Below are 24,235 nucleotides of genomic sequence, written 5' to 3' on the forward strand. Positions count from 1 at the left end.
TCCTTAACTCTTCCTCCCATATGGGGCATTGCTCTGCTCTGTTGGTCGCTGCGACCTCGGGTTCCTGTGGATTTATCAATCTTTCCATTGCTTTAGTGGCCATTACTTCTCTTATCTCTTTCTCTACTTTTAATTTGGGACAGGGGAATAAGGCGGCGATTTGAACAGCGGGAATGGCTTAAACTATTTTCCGGGTCACAATCCCTCGATAGTTGTACACAATTCTAACGATTTTACCTTACTCTTCCTGTTAGGTACGCATGCGAGTTAGTACACACTTCCGGAATTCGGTTATTTGGTCGATATGGGACTTGCACTTGTGGTTCTTTCTCTTCCTCGCAATTGGATTCAAAGTTTGTGGGTTCTCTTGGAGTGACAAAGTCACTTCTAATCGAGTCCCGCCTGGGTCGCCAATAATGTTGGTGTTTGTCCCACCAGAGTCGCCAATAATGTTGACTGTTTCGATCCCAACAGCGTCGCCAATACTGATCCTAATATTTAATGATGTTGGTGAACCACAAGCCTTCCCTTATATCGATCAAAGGACCACACAACCAGTTAGTTAGTTCAAAAGATGGTTTATTTACATACACAAGAGTTACCTCGACATGCAATATCTCCTACGAGTTAAACTACATCTATCAGCTACAATAACCTATACTTAACTTCAGGGCGACCGGCACTGTGCAAATGGATAAGCCTTTATCTGGATTTCACTTGGCTGGTTCGAAGGAAGTGGCTCTGTCTCCGCTGGGCTCACCCGTCGGGTAGTGATCGTTGGTCTTGAACTTGGCTGGCTGTTCCTGCTACAATTGGGTTGGCACAGGCCGGATCCAAGAGACAAAACACAGGGCTGTGTCCTCTTTCATCCCTCTGGGATTTTGCGCTCTTTGGGGTATTCCTTAACCTTGGACCCAATAGTTCGACAGGGTTCTGATCACTGTCTTCGATTTCGACCAATAAAGGAGCGGGTGCAGCCATTGGCCTTGGTAGTTGGGCTTTCTGAATAAAGGGAGTGGCGCCGATTAGTTGGTGGCTGTACCGGTTGCTTGATTGGAGTCCAATTGTCCTGGGAAAATGGGCCATTGAAATGCAAACGAGCGGGGGTTCCGATCAGGCCTGGTTATGTGTGTTTCAGATACACATAGACTCTATCTGTCTGAGTCCTGGGTTGGCCATAATTCCCATGGTCCTTTGCAGGTGGCCATCTTAGATGGCTACACCCCCTGCCATGTGCCCCTGGACTACCGTTCCCAACTATTCTTCCAACCACCCCGCCTGACCACATGACCAATCACCTGAACCCTGCCCTGACTAACCACCTCGCCCTCACGATGACCCCTTCAACCTCTGAGAGCAGCTGATCAGCCCTCCTGACCCAACCCAACTAACCTGACCCGTTCCCACCCATCTCACCCACCTGTCACCACACATACCTGCCATCTGACCCACCTACCATATCCCCACATGCCGCAGCCACCAAACCTCTCACTAACATGAATTCATTCACAAATTCAAACTGGACCTTTAAACTTGCCATTCATCAGCTGGTGCTGGAATAAGCAGCGACACCTGTCTTCCCCTAATTCTACTGCAATCCGTTGTGGCTTTGGGAAGGATGCTGTCCTCTGCATTTCTGGGAAAGTCGGACACGGAAAACCCAGCAAGAAATGTGGAGCATAGTCGAAAAAGTGGAACGTTTGAGTAGAGCGGCAATCGGATATTGATTGCTGTTCCTCATTAGATTGTATTTATCTACTAAAAAAAGCAAATAAATATACAGCCATGGGTCTCTGAACTGTATGGTGTTAATCAAGTGTTCAAACCCATTGTTATAGGACTTGTCCATAGCAAAGTAGGATTTTCAATCCTTTTTAAAAACAATGACAGACACAGTTATGGTGGGTCACCACAGGGTAAAATAATGTTTGTTTATTTTGTGAAGTAGGCAGGATTAAGGGGATGTAGGACACGGTATTTACAACTTTGAAAGAAGAGTGTTTATAAGATATTTACAGCAGAGAAGGAGGTCATTTAGGTGACAGCCTTCAGCTCTTCACCTAGTTCCATTCCGTTACTTACAATTAATTCTTCTCTTCTTCAAATATCCAGTTCCCCTTTGAAAGATACTTTGGATTAAAGGAACAATAACTACAACAGTAGAGATAATTTAGGGAAGGCAAGGTCCCGTGGGAAATGAGAAAGATCATTACTGATATTGGACAACAAAGGTGAAAAATGCCTGTGAACTATTGACCTGTCCTTATTTCCTGCCGGGGACTGTGAGAGCTGTTAGAATAGCTTACCCAAATATGGGTCAGTATTCAAGTATTGGGCTTGTTTGGGCTTAAAAAGAGTTGTATTTCTGAAGAATCTTTCACATGAAGGAGGAAACCGAGATAGACCAAAGATGTTCATTGTTGATGTAGCCTAGCATATTAGATGAGAGTTGTGCTCACTGCCCTCCTATACTTACATTCTCGGTGTGATTAGTTTGATACAGAGCAATTGTATAAACACCGCCATCCTTCAGGTCGATCTCTCCTTCAACCTGTCTAAATTTAGACCCAGCTCCTGACAACTGTAGAGTACAACTGAGGGAAAGAACACATAAGACAAAGCTACATCAGAAGAATCATATTGGTCTGAAGAAGGTTCAAGGCTTCACTTTACAGAAGTAGTATCCATTCAGAGAGAACAAGGTTGTGAGTGCATTGTTACATGTGTATGGTTTGTATCAAATCTGTTAGTTGTTTCTGCATAACCGTGTGTGTGTATATTATCCGTGTTTATATGTGTTTGGACATTCTGGTGTGTGTGCACGTGTGTGTGTGTTTTGTCAATCTGAATACCTCAGGGTTTCCTGTATTGTATAGAATTACATAAAAAGTGCAGCACAGAAACAAGCTGCTTTGCCCAATTGGTCTGTGCTGTAGTTCTCCACCTTGTGAATTGTAACCCGAGTCCTATGTGCTCTCCCTGATCCCATCATCCACTTCTCTGAACCCATTCTTAAATGTTAACATGGGCCTCAACATTAACACCCTACCCCACATTCATGATGAGTTGGAAAGGGGGGAATACATCCCCAATTCAATATTATAGCGGCAGCTTTTAAACGGTGAGCGCCCACCCCATCAAGAAGCCAATCATAACCATATTAAAGCAGGCTTTCCCATCATGAAATTGGAAGCCTGTAAAAATTGCAGCATGGGTTCTCCAGGGCTCTGTCAGGAAAAGGGAGGCTGGTTTGGAATAGTTAGGAAGTGACCTGGTGGAATTAATGGAGCCCAGGAGCATATCCATATTTCTCTATTTATAAGTGTAGTGTGTCAGTAATGTTATGAACTGAACTCTGTAATAGAACATCACAAGCTTTTAACTCAGGTGCAAGGGTGCTACCAACAGAGGCCAGCTGAAAAGCAGGTATACAAACAGAGGGCGAGATTCTCTGGCCTCTCTGTGGAGTGTTTCATGGCAGTGGGAGGTCTTTGGCCGGTGGCATTATCTTCTGGTCCCACACTACGGGGAAACCAACGGCTTTGATGCGACCATCAATTCACTCAAGACGGAGAGTTGAAGTGAACAGTGGCTTTAATCAGCTAGAACTGTGCCTGCCTGCGACTGCTCTGCACTGAGAGCCGCCTACAGGGCAGCAGCTCTATATACCTCCCCCAAAGGGGCGGAGCCAGGGGTGGAGCCCACAAGGGCACCAACATGATACAATGCGGTGTAATACAATACAATGGTCCATAGGTGAAGCCCACAAGGGCAACCACATAGTACAATGCAATACAGTGGTGAATGGCTGCCATAATACATTTACCACAGGCATTATCTTCTAGTCCCACACTACGGGGAAACCCACGGCGGGGTTATGCCACCGGCTGGACTGGAAGATCCCACCAGTGTGAACAGCCGGAGGATCTCCCCCCACAATATCTTTCAATCATGTTCTTGTTTCTATTTATTTGCAGAATGTGGTGAATCACAGTAGCGTAATTCACACTGTTATTACATATGATGTACTATGTCTGTGTAAGCTCGGCACACGAGCAGTTGCGCAGCTCTGCCCCTAGGGAGAGATGTACTGGGAGTGTACGGGAGTTTGTACTGGGCTCCACCCTTGGCTCCGCCCATGGCTCCTCCCACCAACTGATTGTATAAAGCTTGGCAGTCTGAGCCTGCCTGCCAGTTCATCTTGTCACAGGCAGGCTCTGTTGTGAGATTATTAAAACCACTGTTCACTTCCAACCATGTGTCTTGTGATATGATGGTCACATCACAGAGACATACAGATACTCAGAGAAATACACTTACTCAATCAGCAATACACATTAGTAGAGAAAGACATTTGCATGGGGAAATATATAGAGAAATATATTCTGCAAACATACATACCAAGACATGGAAACACAGATACAGACGTTACATGTGAAAGAAGGGGTATGGTTAACCATTGGAAATGATCCAATCACATTCAGGTTAAGGAAGTAAAAGAATCAGTTTAGGAGGCATCCTGGCCCCAATGTGAACAGGCACCTCTCGGGGCAGTCAACTTCCTATAAATTGCCAGGATTCTAACATTCTAACAGAAAACTAATGGGAGTCCATGAGCACAATGTGACTGCATTTCAGATTATTGCCAGTAAGGAGCAGAGACCAACAGGAAGAACATCTAAAGCAATGAGAGACTAATTAACTCATTGGAAAGTGTTAATTGAGAGATACCTCACTTGAGGAAACATGAAACAACTTTCAAACTTACTGGCATTACAGGAAAATTACTAAACACTCCCCAAAATTATCTGAATGAGCAGAAAACACAAAACTTGCAGGATAGAGAACGGGAATGCAAGAAGGATGGTAGAAAACAGAGAAACTAGGTCACAGGAAATGCCAATGATGGGCAAAGGGCCCTGGATTTGAGGACAGGGAAAGTTTACACAGAAGGGTGAAAATACCTTCCAGTGCTGAGTGGTTTTATGGAGAAGTCACAATTGAAAAATCTGCTAGGACTCACTCCCCAGTTAAGTATTTCTCACCTGCCAAGTTCTATAGGTGTGTAGAGTGATGGGACAAATGGCATCACAGGAAGGTCATTAACAGCGTTTTGTTTGCACTCCAATCTGACAGTCCTGTTGCTGCTGTTATCTGGTGTTTCCAACACAGGAAAGATCCTGCAGATGATACATTCTGTTAATGTGCAATACCTTATAAACCAGCCAATCCTTCTGGTCGAAATCAAAAGGTCATTAACGAGCTACACACAGTATTGGACATATTGGAGGTACTTTAATTAGCCATATCTGCCCTTGGGCTGAACCATCATAATCCCTGTGGACAGCTGGCACCAATCAAACACTCCATGCCAGCGAAGAGCGCACCACTGAGAAACAAGCAGCTGGGGGACTGGCGAATCCTGCCCTGAGTCTGAACTGGAAACTGGAGACTTTATACAATATTTCATGCAACCAACATTGCAGCCACTTCAAAACGGTGAGGCAGTGGCATAGTGGTATTGTCGCTGAGCTAATAATCCAGAGACCAAGGATAACACTCTGGGGATCTGTGTTCGAATCCCATCATGGTGGATGGTGAAATTTGAATACAATAAAAATCCAGATTTTTAAAAAAAATCAAATGGTGACCATTGTTGTAAAAACCCATCTGGTTCACTGATGTGCTTTAGGAAAGGACCCCCCCCCCCCCCCCCCCCCCCCCGGATGAGCAATAAATGCTGGCGCAGCCGGCGACACCCATATCCCATGAACACATTTTTCAAAACCCAGAAGGACAAGGGCAGCAAGATGCATGAGGACACCTCCACCTGGAATTTCTCCTCTACCACCCTGACTTGGAAGGTGCCATGGTGAGTGGGAGCGTGAAATGTCACGAGTGCGAAAATCGGTTTTACAAACCAGTTTGTGATTGTGCCATAAAGCTGCCAACGGCAGGGTACTATTCCCACTGCGTAACATTGAGACCATCTTCAGAATAATTTTAAAGTTATGCATCGTCATTAAAATGGGTGCTCGTCAGAATCACCTGGCGGCATGTAGCTTATTCAGGACTTCAAAGTTCATGCGCCTACCGTGCATCACGCCGCACATGTAGCACCTCAGGTTCAGCACAAGGCCTTACTCCGGCAACACATCGCAGTAGGGGGAGTGGGGGTTACTGAGCAAGGCCCTGCCTAACACATCAGCGGTAAGACGGTCGTCCCCTCGGGTCAGCTGCAGGGCAAAACCCTCAAACTGGGAATGGGGTATGTGGCCAAAAGGGCTTCAGGGCAAGGACTTCGACATGACAACCGGGTGAATGACCAGAGGTTTAACAAGAGGCTGCAGGTCAAAGTAAGCCTCACACACATGATTGGGGTGATGGTGGGGGCAGTGGACATCTTATGCACCTGAATAGGGTGAGAGTCTCCAACAGAATTGTATCTGTGACCTGGAGCCAGAATGGGAAGGTGATGAACTGAGGATGTATTTCATTATATGTTGCTTATCTTGTCAAAACTCTCCTTGTTCCAGTCCAGGGAGGGTATAGCAATCCTGTCTCAATCAGGCCCAAATATTATCTGCGTGTATGTCTCAGGGGGTGTCATGTTCATGGGGCTCTGATAGTTTTCGAACAATTGGGACATGGTCCAATTAATTGGGACCAAGTCCGGGGTCTGCCCAGAAGGCCGCGAAACCCCTGGGGATATAAAACAGAGTCCCCAAGTTCAGTTCGCTCTCTTGGAAGCTCTTGGCAGAACCCCCACCTTGGCTTTGGCTGTCAGCAACAAGAGGCCCGCCAAGCACCAGCCAAGTAAGTCTAAGGTCAACGCACGCTACGAGCTAGGTGCTCTTAGCTACTATTCCGTACCAGTTCAAAGCCAGCAGTATCAGAACCGGACAACGGCCATTGTTCCTCTGACTGAGTGGCCCACTCGAAGCTAAGTATAGGCTTTTAATAGCAGTTGTAGTTTAGCGAGTAGAGTTCATGCATGAGTAATAATTGACTGTGTGTGTAAATAAACGTGTATTGATTTCAAACTTACTAACTGGTGTACCGAGTCATTGATCAGTACTTGGCTTTGAACCCTGTGGTGGTATCAGATCGATACATAGAACATAGAACATAGAACAGTACAGCACAGAACAGGCCCTTCAGCCCTCGATGTTGTGCCGAGCAATGATCACCCTACTTAAACCCACGTAACCCATATACCCGTAACCCAACAATCCCCCCATTAACCTTACACTACGGGCAATTTAGCATGGCCAATCCACCTAACCCGCACATCTTTGGACTGTGGGAGGAAACCGGAGCACCCGGAGGAAACCCACGCACACACGGGGAGGACGTGCAGACTCCACACAGACAGTGACCCAGCCGGGAATCGAACCTGGGACCCTGGAGCTGTGAAGCATTGATGCTAACCACCATGCTACCGTGAGGCCCTATACCTGGCGACTCTTCAGCAAAGGTAATTAAAACAGAGCAACTTAAGGGAAAGCATAACGAGCAACAAAGGATTGAGGGGTCATGGAGTGCTGCTCATGCACCAGGACTTTGGGAGGGATTTCCATCCTTGTACAGACAAAGGGCAAGCACCTCTGCCAGTGACCTCAGCACCACCATCTTACAACATGAAGCGATTGAGCAGCACGATGTAAGTTTTTTACACAGAGGGTAGTGGGTCCTGGAACTCGCTGCGGAAGGAGGTGGTGGAAGCAGGGACGATAGTGACGTTTAAGGGGCATCTTGACAAATACATGAATAGGATGGGAATAGAGGGATACGGACCCCAGAAGTGTAAAAGATTTTTGTTTAGATGGGTAGCATTGTTGGCACGGGCTTGGAGGACCGAAGGATCTGTTCCTGTGCTGTACTTTTCTTTGTTTTTTGTTCTTTGTTCAAACAATGTAAATGAGGATGAACCCAGCTGGTGTATTCCTGGAGGACCTCTTGGATTATTCGTGCATTCCACTAGGGCCACCACCCCAGATATAGGAGTATTCCCGATAAGGACATATGCACAGCTGAGACAGGTCAAGAGCCCTTTGTTCACAATGAAAGAAATCAGGAATGCTACCAGCGAAGGTCACTCAAGCAACATTAAAACCAATAAATGGCACTAATCGATCATTTTATATTAATCCCTTGGTCACAGCTTTGAAATTCCCCAGAGCAAGAAGGGAGTCAGGAGCCACTGGGTAAAGTGACAGAGCTCACATACTGGTTACAATCGTCCCAGTGGCAGGATCATGACAAGCCTCAGCCCTGTATCCCTGCCACCCACACCACCCTCTGTGCCACCTCACTCCTCTCTGCCACCCCACCTCTCCCCCTGCCACCTAATCGTCCCTCCGCTACATCTGGGATAAGTGGGAAAAGGAACCATGGTGGCACATCTGTTTACCAGCAACACAGCTCATGATCAAGGAGGCAAGAAACAAAAATCGATGTGAAATGTGCTGTATTCTATGTACATTGGTGAATATTATAAGCGTGTGGTTAACACCTGTGCCACCACTGTGCTCCTACCGGCACGGTAGCACAGTGGTTAGCACTGTCATTTCACAGCACCAGGGTCACAGTTCGATTCCTGCTTGGGTCACTCTCTGTGCGGAGTCTGCACATTCTCCCCATGTCTGCGTGAGTTTCCTCCAGGTGCTCCGGTTTCCTCCCACAAGTCGCGAAAGGCGTTTTTGTTCGGTGAATTGGACATTCTGAATTCTCCTTTCTTGTACCCGAACCGGCACTGCAGTGTGGTGACTTGGGACTTTTCACAGTAACTTCATTGCAGTGTTAATGTAAGCCTACTTGTGACAATAATAAAGATTATTATAATAAAGATTCCTCCATTATTTCTTGCAACCTGAGGTTTGCTGACATCCCTTCCTAATCATCCCACAGTTCCAGCAACTGACTTATGACCGAGTCCAGAGGCTCATCATCTCACCGGGATTCAGCAGGATAGTGGCCTCCAGCAGTCCTCCAAATGCCAGTGACCTCTGATGATCCTGCCTCTGCATGGACCAGATTGAGTGTGGTGCTCACCAGATTATGAACCTGACCCTGCTCTAGATTTAGGCTCCATCGCGGTGTGGGTCTCTGCGCTTGTGCAGGGTGCGGGTGAGCGCTGTGACAAAGGTTCTGTCCTCAGGTTCCTCCTCCGAGGAACGGGAGCTGAGGGCCTGGCTTATGAGTGCGCTGGGGCACTTTCCAAAGAGAGAAGAGCAAAATAGGGCATGGGAGAGGACTTGTAAAGATGACACAGCCTTCACAGTACCGGTGTCTGTGGGATCACCTAGTGGAAGATCCTCACTTGGGTGTGCGCCACCCACTTCCCCATTGTCACAGCCAGACTCCACGTCCTTCCCAGCCAGGGTGATGGTACACTCCTCAAAGGGAGCGAGGATCCAAATGTCACCCACTCCACCCCCGGTCTGCGACCTCTCCCTCTTATTGTGTGTGAGCTTATCCTGCAAAAAGACAGATGGAGCGTGTGTGAGCAGAAGCGATGGCAAGGCATGTGTTAAGGATGCCTGCCATGTGTGTGTGATGAGTGGAACCAAGGACATCATGAAGATGCGGATGTGAGAGACCATGAGCCTGATGGGAATGTGGAGGTGTGTGAGAGTGCGTGGTGATGCCCCTTGAGCAGGCAATGTGCAAGATGTCAGTGAATGTGTGATGGGCTGGTGAGTTTGTGAGTTAACAGTAAAGAAATGATGGATTTAACCCTGGCAGCAAGGAAGAAGTCATTCATCCTCTTCCTGCACTGAGTGATGGACCCCTCTTGTGTGCCGAGTTGGTACTGACTGCCCTTGGCACCGCTTCCCAAGGCAGAGTGTTAAAGTTGGTGGACCTGCAGCCTGAGAATGGATAGAGGCCATTGTGTCAGGCTTGTGTCCAATAAGCAGTCCAGAGAGATGTCATTGAACCTCGGACAGTAGTCTTCTTGGCTTTTGCTATGCAGCAGTCCTAAGCTATATTAAGTGATCTAGGTGGGCATGGTGCATTTTAAAAGTGGCACCGGGGGCAAGGCTGCCTGTCAGCGGTCCACCGTGTTTCCCATGCATGCATATTCAATTAGTTCAAAAGTGTCCAATATGGTGCGATAACCTGCCATTGCGGCCAATGGGAATAACTACTGCAGCCCATAATGCACAGAATGGGAAATGCCACTGTATATCCTTCACTGTCACTAGATCAAAATCCTGGCACTCTCTTCCTAACAGCACTGTGTGACCCACATCACTTGGATTGCAGCAGCTCAAGAAGGCAGCTCACCACCACCTTCTCAAGGGCAGTTAGGGATTGGCAATAAAAAAGTTGGCCTCGTCAGCAATGCCCATATCCTGTAAAAAAAATAACTGCCTTTTCCCCACCCAAGGGTTGTAGATGTCCCCCCAGACTGAGTAAACTATCAGAGGCCCATGAGCTTCAGTGGTATAAACACATACATATACACCTGCGTGTACACATGCGCACGTTCAGATAAACATGCGTGCACGTGCACGCACACATATGAACACACACGCGCGCACACAAGTTCAGAAAACAACATACCGGACAAGGGCTGAATTATCCAAAATCTTCAATTGGTTGTCGGGAACCTGCAAGAGTAACAATAAACACAAGCATTAGCATAACTCCAAACTGATCTCTGGTGAAGTTTTCCTTCAATTAGTGAATTTTCGCTCAGACACTTAAGTCAGCCTACTTTGAACATAGATTCAGTCCTGGCCTAGTTCAGGATTCCTTATATTTGAGACAAAAACAATTCCAATTGAAGGGAAATTATAATGGATTGCCATTATCAAAGCCCATGAAGGGCTGAATTGCCTACTTCTGCTCCTAATTCATATGTTCCTCTGATTTATAACTAACTTTAATTAATATTTGTTTATTTAACCCAAAAGATGCTGACTACGGTGGGATTTAAAAATTGCATATATTTCAAACATTTTTGCTATGATATAATTAGCTTCAGTTACCATCTATAATTCTCCTGTATAAGCTGTAATTCTTAATTGGTTTTAATAATAATAACTTTTGACATAAGTATGTACAAGTTGTATTCTCACATCTATCTCTTCACATCAAACATTCCCAGGGCAGGTACAGCATGGGGTCAGATACAGAGTAAAGAAGTGCCCAGCAGCCGTGACTGGCTTTTAAAAATGCCGGCCATCCCACACATGCATGCCCCCTCAGCCGGATGTAGCAGGCCCGGAGCCCAGCACGGCAAGCCGCCTCCTCAGTACGTCAGCACGCTGTTCCAGGAGCAGAATCTTTTAAAATATCAATTAGTCTTCCTGCCAGAAGCGGCAGCAGAGAGCAGGTCACATGCCCAGTTCACTGATGTCACGTACTCTGGGTGCAAAATTTCTGAGGAGAGCTTCCTGCATTTTGTAGTTGCCAGCAAGCAATCAGCAGGACTGCGTGAAGAACTGAAGTTGGATTTTTTTCGGATTAAGGAAGAGTAGGCCAGAGACACAAACAGGCCCGGATCTCACAACTGAATCTGCTGGAGAGAGCTTCACAAGAGAGTGCAGGCAGGGCAAAGCAGTGCTGGTGTGAGCTCCAGGACTCTAATGAACAACCCATACAGAAATGTAACATTGAATGACAAAGCAAGTGAGATCGTGCGGAACCAAGTGGGCTCACCTGTTGCATTAAAGGTAAGCAAAAAATGGTAGGTCACGAAGGCTGGCATGAGTTCCAAAGGTCGGCCGGTGGGCAAAAATATAGACATAGACATAGAACATTACAGCACAGTATAGGCCCTTCGGCCCTCGATATTGCGCCGTCCTGTGAAACCCCTCTAAAGTCCCTCTACACTATTCCCTTATCGTCCATATGCCTATCCAATGACCATTTGAATGCGTTTAGTGTTGGCGAGTCCACTCCTGTTGCAGGCAGGGCATTCCACGCCCTTACTACTCTCTGAGTAAAGAATCTACCTCTGACATCTGTCCTGTATCTATCTACTCTCAATTTAAAGCTATGTCCCCTCATGCTGGACATCACCATCCAAGGAAAAAGGCTCTCAATGTCCACCCTATCTAATCCTCTGATCATCTTGTATGCCACAATTAAGTCACCTCTTAACTTTCTTCTCTCTAACGAAAACAGCCTCAAGTCCTTCAGCCTTTCCTCATATGATCTTCCCTCCATACCAGGCAACATCCTTGTAAATCTCTTCTGTACCCTTTCCAATGCTTCCACATCCTTCCTATAATGTGGCGACCAGAACTGCATGCAATACTCCAAATGCGGCCGCACCAGAGTTTTGTACAATTGCAACATGACCTCATGGGTCCGAAACTCAATTCCTCTACCAATAAAAGCTAACACACTGTACACCTTCTTAACAACCCTCTCAACCTGGGTGGCAACTTTCAGGGATCTATGGACATGGACACCGAGATCTCTCTGCTCGTCCACACTACCAAGAATCTTACCATTAGCCCAGTACTCTGTCTTCCTGTTATTCCTTCCAAAATGAATCACCTCGCACTTTCCTGCATTAAACTCCATTTGCCACCTGTCAGCCCAGCTCTGCAGCTTATCTATGTCCCTCTGTAACTTGTAACATCCTTCTGCACTGTCCACAACTCCACCGACTTTAGTGTCATCTGCAAATTTACTCACCCATCCTTCTACGCCCTCCTCCAGGTCATTTATAAAAATCACAAACAGCAGCGACCCCAAAACAGATCCTTGTGGTACACCACTAGTAACTGGACACCAGTCAGAACATTTACCATCAACCAACACCCTTTGTCTTCTATCAGCTAGCCAATTTCTGATCCAATCTGCTAAATCACCCTGAATTCCATGCCTCTGTATTTTCTGCAATAGCCTACCGTGGGGAACCTTATCAAACGCTTTACTGAAATCCATATACACCACATCAACTGCTTTACCCTCATCCACCTGTTTGGTCACCTTCTCGAAGAACTCAATGAAGTTTGTGAGGCATAACCTGCCCTTCACAAAACCATGTTGACTATCTCTAATCAAATTATTCCTTTCCAGATGATTATACATCCTATCTCTTATAAATCTTTCCAAGACTTTTCCCACAACAGAAGTAAGGCTCACTATAGGTCCCCAGAAAAAAGATTTGAAAAACACTGCTCTACACTGTCCCCATTGTGGTATTATCCCAACTATCAGCATTGCAAGGGTTAATGTAGTACCATAAATAGTCACTAGAGGGAGCTTCAGATACTACTATAAGCAGTGATGCTAGACCTTAGGGGAGGAGTAAGCAGGAGACAGCTGGAGTAAGGTCATCAGAGCAGTTAGTGTGAGAAGGTTGGATTATAGATATGCCAGTGAGTGAGATTAGCAATAGGCGAGTGTAGTTCGATGTTATTAATCAATTCTGTAATCTAAAAGGACTAAATGTCGAAACTGAGTTTAGTAGTGTAAATAAATTCATGGGCATGATTCTGTGATCCTGAGGCTAAGTGTTGACGCCGTCGGAAATGCCTCAGGATCAGCAGTGCCGGCCCCTACAGGGGGCCAGCATGGCACTGGAGCGGTTCACGCCGCTCCAGCTGCTGATCCCGGCGTCAACTGGGCGCCACGGGATCCGCACATGCGCAGTGGCTTTCTTCAACGCGCTGGCCCTGACGCAACATGCCGCAGGGTTACAGGGGCTGGCGCGGAAGAAAGGAGGCCCCCAGTCAGAGAGGCTGGCCCGCCGATCGGTGGGCCCCGATTGAGGGCCAGACCACATCGAAGCCGCCCCTCCCCCCCCCGCCGAGGTCTGATCCCCCCCCCCACAGGCCCCCCCCCGACCGTTTCACGCCAAGTTCCCACCGGCTGAGAGTAGGTGTTGACGGTACTGGCGGGACGCAGAGCGGAGCATCGTGTGCCGCCGTTGGGAGCATCGTGTGCCGCCGTTGGGGAGGCGTGGCGCGATTCGCGCCGGTCGCGGGGATTCTCCGGCCCGGCGTTGAGCTGAGAGAATCCCACCCCATAGCTTTGTTTAAGTAAAAGTTATACTGTGGTCTTTCTGGAACACTGCGCAATCCATTCTAAAGAACACCGCGCCCATTAAACACTCCCAGAACAGGTACAGCATGGGGTTAGAAACATGATAAAGCTCCTTCCTGCAGAAATTATTCACCCCACATGATATCAAGAAACAGCTGTAGACAGTGGATACTGCAAAGGCTACAGCCCTGACAACATTGCAGCAATAGTACTGAAGACTTTGCTCCAGAACTAACTGCGTCCCTAGCCAAGCTGTTCCAGTACTGCTACAACACTGACATCTACCCGTCAATGTGGGAAATATCCCATCCACAAAAAGCAGGACAAATCCAGTCCAGCCAATTACCACCCCATCAGCCTACTCTTGATCATTAGCAAAATGATGGAAGGTGTCATCACAGAGCTGTCAAACAGTACTTCCACAGCAATACCCTGCTCACTGATGCTTAGTTTGGGTTCTGCCAAACCCACTCAAGAGGTAAGGTGAAACTGCTATCTATTGACATGAAGGCACTATCATCACTGAACGCCCTCTTACCAACATCCTGCAGGTTACTATTGACCAGAAACTGAACTAGACTAGCCATTTAAATACTATAAGAGCAGGTCAGTGGCTGGGAATTTTACTATGAGTAACTCATTTCAAACTCACTTCCTGACTACCCCAAGTGTGCCCACCATCTACAAGGCACAAGTCAGGGGTGCGATGGAAATCTCTCTACCTGCCTGGATGAGTGCAACTCCAACAGCACTGAAGAAGCACAACGCCATCCAGGATAAAGCAGCCCACTTGATTGATACCCCATCCACATTCACTCCCTCCACCACGATGCACAGTGGCAGCAATGCACTGCAATAACCCACCAAGGCTCCTTTGACAGCACCTGCCAAAGCTGTGAGGTGGAGAAAGGGCTGCAGATGTATGGGAACACGACCACCTGCAAATTTCCCTCCAAATCACACACCATCCTGACTTGGAAATATATTGCTGTTCCTTTACTGCTGCTGGCTCAAAATCCTGAACTCCCTCCGTAACTGCACCATGTAACACATGGACTGTAGCAGTTTACTGCAAATACTACTAGTACATATTGTGTGTGCCACTTTTAGCTTCACGTTTGCATTAAGCAATAGAGACAACAGCTCCTAATGTCTCCAAGCATTACAACAATTTAAGAGTGTTTCCAAGGGCTGCACATGGCACAGTGGTTAGCACTGTAGCCTACGGCACTGAGGACCCGGGTTCGAATCCTGGCCTGGGTCACTGTCCGTGTGGCGTTTGCACATTCTCCCCATGTCTGCGTGGGTTTAACTCCCACAACCCAAAGATGTGTAGGTTCGGTGGATTGGCCACGCTAAATTGCCCCTAAATTTGAAAAAGAGTAATTGGGTACTCTTAAATTTTTATTTTTATTTTAAAAAGACTGTTTCCATGTGCATAGTCTAAATGACTGAACCTACAGTGTGTTAACCCAATCCTTGATGAGTGATTGGTGCCTCGTGTCTTATACAACAAATAAACCCAAGGCCTTATATCATTACAAGAAGACAACAATCACCACCACCTGATCAACAGGTATAAATACTGGCCTAGCCATTGATGACCAGATCCTGCGATATAATAACAAAATGCCACACCACCTTTACCTGTTATTTCTTCCTGCTCACCTGTTTGACATTAAGTTGCCTGGTTTTGAAGTCTTGCACCATGAAGAATGTACTTCTGGTCTTTGAGTCCATCGTGACGGTTCTATTCAATGGCAGCTGAGGCACTGTACAATTTACTGGGATGATGTGAAGTGTGAATGTGTCGACAGGCACAAGGTAACTGGCGGAAAACTAAAAAGAAAAAGTTATTGGAGGCAATCTGGGAAGCAGGTCGAGATCTTTTTCTGTGCACAGTCAGCTAAATGCTGGCTGTGGTGGTAACCAAAGGAATGATACCGAACCAGAGAACACTGCACGCAGGATTGTTCCCTTTTGTTCTCAGGATGTGACCGAGTCCCTCAGGTTATATACCTGGTTATAAACCTCAGGCTGGTTTAGCTCACCAGGCTAAATCGCTGGCTTTTAAAGCAGACCAAGCAGGCCAGCAGCACGGTTCAATTCCCGTACCAGCCTCCCCGGACAGGCACCGGAATGTGGCGACTAGGGGCTTTTCACAGTAACTTCATTGAAGCCTACTCATGACAATAAGCGATTTTCATTCATTTCATTTCAACTATTCCCTGTGAAAGTGCAATAAAGTCACACGCTGTGGGACTAGACTAACACATAGGCCACAGCATCAGTGATCAGATGACTCTTTTAATCCAACAACTTTTGCGATCATTTTCTTTTTGGTGTCGACCACAAAACACTACATTTATTGAACTCAATTTCACAAACCGCCATGTGTGACTTGAATCCATGACCTTCAAGTTCGCCATCATCATTGCGAACTATTGTCCTCCAATCCGTAAAGGGCCAGGTTACCTTGGTAAGTTGGAAGGAGCAGCTACAATTGGCCGCGACACCCTCATGTAAGGGAGGGCAACATCAGTCCAGATATCTGACCTGAACTCAACCCAGAAGCTCTTGCAGGAAAGAACAAATGTGGACACAAGATGCATAGAGAGTAGGATCGCTCAATGGTGGTCAGCCATTTGACATTCCCTGTCCAGGGACATCATACAAAATGGCCACAGAAGTGAGGTTTGCATAGGCGATATCTCTTGTCCAACAGCACAAGACAATGAAACAATGTTCGCTACAGAACATATTTCTGGAGCAAGCTGATTAAACAATTCCAAAGTGCAGACCAGATCTTGTTGTTATACGCAGGAGTTAATTGTTCGTCTGAGTTATATCTGTAAATATTGACCATTGAAGCTTTGGATGGGTCGGGATACAAAGCGTTAACCTGCCTCCTGTCAATCTTGGCCTCACCTAAAGGTGCAGGCCATGGCTCTTAATGGATAGAGTGTGGGCTTTGAAGTCTCGCTGAAAACAATTGTCAGTTTTCCTTCCTGCTTACATTTCTCAGCCTATCTTATCACTTATTTAATAAGGACACTGTGAGTCCACACTGAGTAAAACAAAGAAACATGGGGCTGGATTCTCCCCACCCCCCGCCTGCTACAAGATTGCCACAGGCGGGACATGGACCATGTACAGGTCCATTGACCTCGGGCAGGAATTTCTGGTCGGCAGGCAGGCACAGCCGAAGAATCCCACCCATAGTTTTATTTACAACACAAAATGTACACTGCACGGTAGATCCCTGTTCTACTCGATACCTTATTGGTCGACCTTTTATACAATGGTTAACAGAGATCGACCGCCCCAAGCGTGGGAGCTGGTACTCCGCAAGGACCATGGGGAAGAAAATAATTCCCACCCCATAAGTTCCATGAGGGATATTACAACTTATAGACTGAACAGACTGGGCTCTTTCCTGAGAAAACAGAATATTGGTGTGTGACTTGATGGAGTCTTTGAAATTATGTCAGGGTTCAATAGGGTAGAGAACAGCATACACAAGATGCTTCTAGTGGGAAATTGTCGAAAACTAGAAGCCAAAAACTAATAAATCAAGGAGGAAATTCAGAAAAAACTTCTTTACCAATAAGACCGTTTAGAATATGGAACTTGCTACCACATAGGATGGTTGTGGCAATTATTATAAACACATTTAAGGGAAATCAGCTAAGTATATGAGCGAGAAATTAGGAATGGAAGGATACATTGATCGGGTGAGATGAAAAGGTGCTCGTGGAGTTGAATAGATTTTATTGTGCAGAAACAAGTCAATGTAATTTACTGATGGATATTTCCCACCAGTCACTAGAAGGCAGTGTTGTCAGTACACAGCGTTGTTGGACATTTCTGGTCCCAGTGCAAAGGTTATTAAGATAATTTGGCAAATTGGACATTGGTTTCTCTTTCTGTTGGAGGTGTTACTTTATTGAGCAATGTGTACTATGGGTAAAGAGTTTTATTTCCAAATTATTTTTTCTCCAACCTATTGACATAAAGAAGATAAGACTGGGAGTCAAGACAGCGTAGATAGGTTGCATGGGGACTCTCCCCTTTGGGACAGTGTTCAGAGTGAACAGGACTCCTGCCTGCACCGCTTTACCTGGCAAAGCCCCAAGCCACTGTCCAGAGTTAAGACTCAGTGATTACTCACAGAGAGCACACCCCTGACTCCCAGGAGGTCATCAAATTGGAGCCCAATGGTGTGAGGAATCCAGAAAAGTACCTTAAATGAGCTGAAACTGTCTGACGATCAGGACTGAAGGCCCATTAAAGGCCTAAGCCTAGACTGAGGCCTTCACCCAGCAAGCCTCAGGGCCTGCTTCATGGAGAGGAGACTATTACAAGGCATTCTCCCCTACTGGGGGGGATTCCAGGCTTTCTGTGCTCCCACCCCCATCCCTCTCCTCAAAAGGCACCTCAGAAGGCAGCGAGGCTATTTGGGTAGAGATCAGGAATAAGAAGTCACAATGTTGGGGGTTTACTACAGGCCTCCCAACAGCCAGCGGGAGATAGAGGACCAGATAGGTAGACAGATTTTGGAAAGGAGTAAAAGCAACAGGGTTGTTGTGATGGGAGACTTTAACTTTCCCAATATTAGAATCATAGAATTTACAGTGCAGAAGGAGGCCATTCGGCCCATCGAGTCTGCACCGGCTCTTGTAAAGAGCACCCTACCTAAGGTCAACACCTCCACCCTATCGCCATAACCCAGTAACCCCACCCAACACTAAGGACAATTTTGGACACTAAGGGCAATTTATCATGGCCAATCCACCTAACCTGCACATCTTTGTGACTGTGGGAGGAAACCGGAGCACCCGGAGGAAACCCACGCACACACGGGGAGAATGTGCAGACTCCGCACAGACAGTGACCCAAGCCGGAATCGAACCTGGGACCCTGGAACTGTGAAGCGATTGTGCTATTCACAATGCTACCGTGCTGCCCTATTGACTGGGACTCACTCAGTGCTAGGGGCTTAGACGGTGCAGAGTTTGTACGGAGCATCCAGGATGGCTTCTTAAAACAATATGTAGATAGTCCAACTAGGGAAGGGGCTGTACTGGACCTGGTATTGGGGAATGAGCCCGGCCAGTTGGTAGAAGTTTCAGTAGGAGAGCATTTCAGGAACAGTGACCACAATTCAGTAAGTTTTAAAGTGCTGGTGGACAAGGATAAGAGTGGTCCTAGGGTGAATGTGCTAAATTGGGGGAAGGTTAATTATAACAATATTGAAATGAAAATGAAATGAAATGAAAATCGCTTATTGTCACAAGTAGGCTTCAAATGAAGTTACTGTGAAAAGCCCCTAGTCACCACATTCCGGCGCCTGTTCGGGGAGGCTGTTACGGGAATTGAACCGTGCTGCTGGCCTGCCTTGGTCTGCTTTCAAAGCCAGCGATTTAGCCCTGTTCCCTCTATTAGGCAGGAACTGAAGAACCTAAATTGGGGGCGGATGTTTGAGGGTAAATCAACATCTGACATGTGGGAGGCTTTCAAATGTCAGTTGAAAGGAATTCAGGACCGGCATGTTCCTGTGCGGAAGAAGAATAAATACGGCAAGTTTCGGGAACCTTGGATAACGAGAGATATTGTAGGACCCGTCAAAAAGAAAAAGGAGGCATTTGTCAGGGCTAGAAGGCTGGGAACAGACAAAGCCTGTGTGGAATATGAGGAAAGTAGGAAGGAACTTAAGCAAGGAGTCAGGAGGGCTAGAAGGGGGTCACGAAAAGTCATTTGCAAATTGGGTTAAGGAAAATCCCAAGGCTTTCTACACGTACATAAAAAGCAAGAGGGTAGCCAAGGAAAGGGTTGGCCCACTGAAGGATAGGCAAGGGAATCTATGTGTGGAGGCAGAGGAAATGGACGAGATACTAAATTAATACTTTGCATCAGTATTCAGCAAAGAGAAGGAATTGGTGGATGTTGAGTCTGGAGAAGGGTGTGTAGATAGCCTGGGTCACATTGAGATCCAAAAAGACGAGGTGTTGGGCGTCTTGAAAGATATTAACGTAGATAAGTCCCCAGGGCCTGATGGGATCTACCCCAGAATACTGAAGGAGGCTAGAGAGGAAATTGCTGAGGCCTTGACAGAAAGCTTTGGATCCTCACTGTCTTCAGGTGATGTCCCGGAGGACTGGAGAATAGCCAATGTTGTCCCTTTGTTTAAGAAGGGTAGCAAGGATAATCCAGGGAACTACAGGCCGGTGAACCTTATGTCCGTGGTAGAGAAATTACTGGAAAGAATTCTTCGAGACAGGATCTACTCCCATTTGGGAGCAAATAGACGTATTAGCGAGAGACAGCATGGTTTTGTGAAGGGGAGGTCGTGTCTCACTAACTTGATAGAGATTTTCGAAGAGGTCACAAAGATGATTGATGCAGGTAGGGTAGTGGATTTTGTCTACGTGGACTTCAGTAAGGCCTTTGACAAGGTCCCTCATGGTAGACTGGTACAAAAGGTGAAGTCACACGGGATCAGGGGTGAGCTGGCAAGGTGGATACAGAAGTGGCTAGGTCATAGGGGCAGCACGGTAGCATGGTGGTTAGCATAAATGCTTCACAGCTCCAGGGTCCCAGGTTCGGTTCCCGGCTGGGTCACTGTCTGTGCGGAGTCTGCACGTCCTCCCCGTGTGTGCGTGGGTTTCCTCCGGGTGCTCCGGTTTCCTCCCACAGTCCAAAGATGTGCGGGTTAGGTGGATTGGCCATGATAAATTGTCCGTAGTGTCCTAAAAAGTAAGGTTAAGGGGGGGGGGGGGTTGTTGGATTACGGGTATAGGGTGGATACGTGGGGTTGAGTAGGGTGATCATTGCTCGGCACAACATCGAGGGCTGAAGGGCCTGTTCTGTGCTGTACTGTTCTATGTTCTATGTTCTATAGAAGGCAGAGAGTAGCAATGGAAGGGTGCTTTTCTAATTGGAGGGCTGTGACTAGTGGTGTTCGGCAGGGATCAGTGCTGGGACTTTGCTGTTCGTAGTATATATAAATGATTTGGAGGAAAATGTAACTGGTCTGATTAGTAACTTTGCGGACGCCACAAAGGTTGGTGGAATTGCGGATAGCGATGAAGACTGTCAGAGGATACAGCAGGATTTAGACCATTTGGAGACTTGGGTATCAAGATGGCAGATTGAGTTTAATCCGGACAAATGTGAGGTAATGCATTTTGGAAGGTTTAATGCAGAATAGAACCTTAGTTAGGCCACATTTGGAGTATAGTGTTCAATTCTGGTCGCCACACTACCAGAAGGATGTGGAGGCTTTAGAGAGGGTGCAGAAGAGATTTGCCAGGATGTTGCCTGGTATGGAGGGCATTAGCTATGAGGAGCGGTTGAATAAACTCGGTTTGTTCTCACTGGAACGACGGAGGTTGAGGGGTGACCTGATAGAGGGCGACAAAATTATGAGGGGCATAGGCAGGGTGGATAGTCAGAGGTTTTTTTCCCCAGGATAGAGGGGTGTGATGAATGGTTACTATATTACTGTATCCTTATCATCATGTAAGGTGATGTCCTCTTTAAGACCGAGCTTGGAACCCTGGGGGACTCCGCCTCCGGCTCACCCACCAGGGAGCAGTATATAAGGGGCCGCCCTGTAGGTGGCACCAGTGAGCACCCGTCTCGGCATCAGGCTAGTTCTTAGCTTATTAAAGCCTTCTTTACCGTTCTACTATCTTGCATCGTTATCGAGAGTACTACAATGTAATAAGCTAAACTAGGTTAGAATGGACGGAGGTCTCAAACCAGAGAAACTCAACCTGGAAGCACGGACACCGGAGGCTGCTGAAATTTTAAAGTACTGGCTCCGCTGCTTCGAGGCCTACCTGGACTCCTCAGAGACCGACATCCGAGGGCCATGCAGGCTGCGCTTACTCCACGCCCGGGTGAGTCACAGAATCTCTGCCTAGATCGAGAAGGTGACTACTTATGACGAAGCGGTCGGGATCCTACGCAAACCGTTCGTCAAGCCCATAAACGAGGTACATGCCCGGCATCTGCTGTCTACCTGCCGGCAGCGCTCAGGGGAAACGCGAGACAAATTCGTAGAAACACTCACCGCGCTCGCCAGGAACTGCAATCATCAGGATGTGACGGCGGAAGTCCATATGAACCTTCACATCAGAGACACTTTCGTGTCCGGCATCCGTTCGACCTACATCCGGCAGCGTCTCCTCGAAAATGGGGCAAAAGACCTCCAGGACATGGTAACGCTCGTTACCTCGCTGGAAATGGCTCGCCACAATCTAGGCACGTACCCCGCGGACTCTGCGAGCCCTCCTTGGACTTCCCCAGACTCGGCCACGCTATGGGCCTGCGCTGCACGGCGACCCGCCCAGGCCGAGGCACACTGTGCTATTTCTGTGGGCAGGGCCAGCACCCACGTCCACGCTGGCCAGCCCGCTCCGCCATCTGCAGTGACTGCGGGAAGAAGGGACATTTCGCGAGGGTCTGCCTGGCCAGGCCCAAGATCCAGAAAAAAGATCAGGCCCGAAAATCAACCTCACAGGCCCGCAGGCCTCACAACGTGGCTGCGCACCGACCGGCCACACCCCCTTCTGACGCGTCATCGGCCTCTTGCGAGTCATGGGAGTGACCATCTTGGTGGTGGCCATCTTCTCGACCCGATATGTGCGACTGACGGAGGCGGCCATTTTGTGAATCCGACTCAGCTGAGGACTCGGACTACCCGCAACTTGGAGCGATTACACTTGACCAAACGCAGCCAAAGCACCTGCAGAATTCCTTGTTGCAGGTCCAAGTCAACGGGCGCGACACTCCCTGTCTCTTCGACTCCGGGAGCACGGAGAGCTTTATCCACTCAGAAATGGTAAGACGCTGCTCCTTGCGCACCCATCCCAAGTCCCAAACCATAGACCTCGCCTCCGGGTCCCACTTGGTCCAAATCACGGGGTATTGTATTGCAGATCTCACGATCCAGGGCACCGAATACGCTCGTTTCAAACTTTATATCCTCCCTCACCTCTGCGCCCCCCAGCTGCTCGGACTGGATTCCCAATGCAGTCACCGAAGCCTGACACTGAAGTTCGGCAGACCCCTAACCCCCCACACAGTATGCAGCCTTGCAACACTGAAGTCGCACCTCCCTCTCTATTCGCGAACCTCACTCCCGACTGTAAGCCTGTCGCCACCAGGAGCCGGCGGTACAGTGCCCAAGACATGACTTTTATCAAGTCAGAGGTCCAGCGTTTGCTGGCAGAGGGAGACATCAAGGCTAGCAACAGCCCCTGAAGAGCACGAGTGGTGGTAGTACGGTCTAGGGAAAAGAAACTGATGGTCATTGACTATAGCCAGACCATAAACCACTTCACGCAGCTCGATGCGTACCCCCTTCCTCGCATAGCAGAAATGGTCAATCAGATCACCCAATACCAGGTATTTTCCATTGTCGATCTCATATCCGCCTATCACCAGCTCCCTATCTGACCGAAAGACCGCCCCCATACTGCTTTTGAAGCAGTCGGCCGGCTCTTCCACTTCCTTCGGGTCTCCTTCTGCGTCACAAATGGGGTCTCCGTCTTCCAGATGGCAATGGACCAAATGGTGGACCAGTACGACTTGCGGGCTACATACCCGTACTTGGACAATATCACCACCTGCGGCCATGATCAGCAGGACCATGAGGCGAACCTTGAAAAGTTCCTCCAGACCACCCAAGCCTTCAACCTGACCTGTAACAAGGAAAAGTGCGTTTTCCACACAACCCGACTAGTCATCCTCGGCAACGTCGTGGAAAACGGGGTCCTAGGTCCCGATCCCGACCGCATGCGGCCCCTTAAGGAACCCGTAGTCTCAAGGCCCTCAAACGGTGCTTGGGGCTTTTCTCTTATTACGCCCAGTAGGTCCTCAAATATGCGGACAAAGCCCACCCATTCATAAAGACCACAACTTTTCCCCTGACGGCCTTCAGCCATATCAAGGCCCACATCATCAAGGCCACTACGCACGCGGTGGACAAAACCATCCCTTTCCAGGTAGAGAGCGATGAGTCAGACATTGCCCTGGCTGCTACCCTCAACCAGGCAGGCAGGCCAGTAGCTTTCTTCTCCTGGACCCTCACCGCCTCCGAGATTCGGCACTCTGCAGTCGAAACGGAGCCATTGTGGAGGCCGTGCGGCACTGGAGGCACTACCTAGCCGGTAGGAGGTTCACCCTCATTATCGATCAATGGTCGGTAGCCTTC

The 24,235-nt window shown here is 47.8% G+C and overlaps 1 protein-coding gene across 2 annotated transcripts in view; it reads right to left on the reverse strand.

Moving 5' to 3' along the window:
- Positions 1–24,235, reverse strand: part of LOC119954225 (solute carrier family 15 member 2-like) — a 201,950-nt gene that overhangs the window by 35,542 nt on the left and 142,173 nt on the right. For both annotated transcript variants that reach the window (XM_038779284.1, XM_038779285.1), the window contains exons 16-19: positions 15,682–15,852; positions 10,570–10,616; positions 5,046–5,180; positions 2,477–2,594 (exon numbers count right to left, since the gene is read on the reverse strand). In XM_038779284.1, coding sequence (XP_038635212.1) covers positions 2,477–2,594; positions 5,046–5,180; positions 10,570–10,616; positions 15,682–15,852 — 471 coding nt within the window. The remainder of the gene's footprint in view (positions 1–2,476; positions 2,595–5,045; positions 5,181–10,569; positions 10,617–15,681; positions 15,853–24,235) is intronic.

The sequence above is a fragment of the Scyliorhinus canicula genome, chromosome 19, assembly GCF_902713615.1.
Source record: "Scyliorhinus canicula chromosome 19, sScyCan1.1, whole genome shotgun sequence".
In the NCBI taxonomy this organism is placed as follows: domain Eukaryota; kingdom Metazoa; phylum Chordata; class Chondrichthyes; order Carcharhiniformes; family Scyliorhinidae; genus Scyliorhinus; species Scyliorhinus canicula.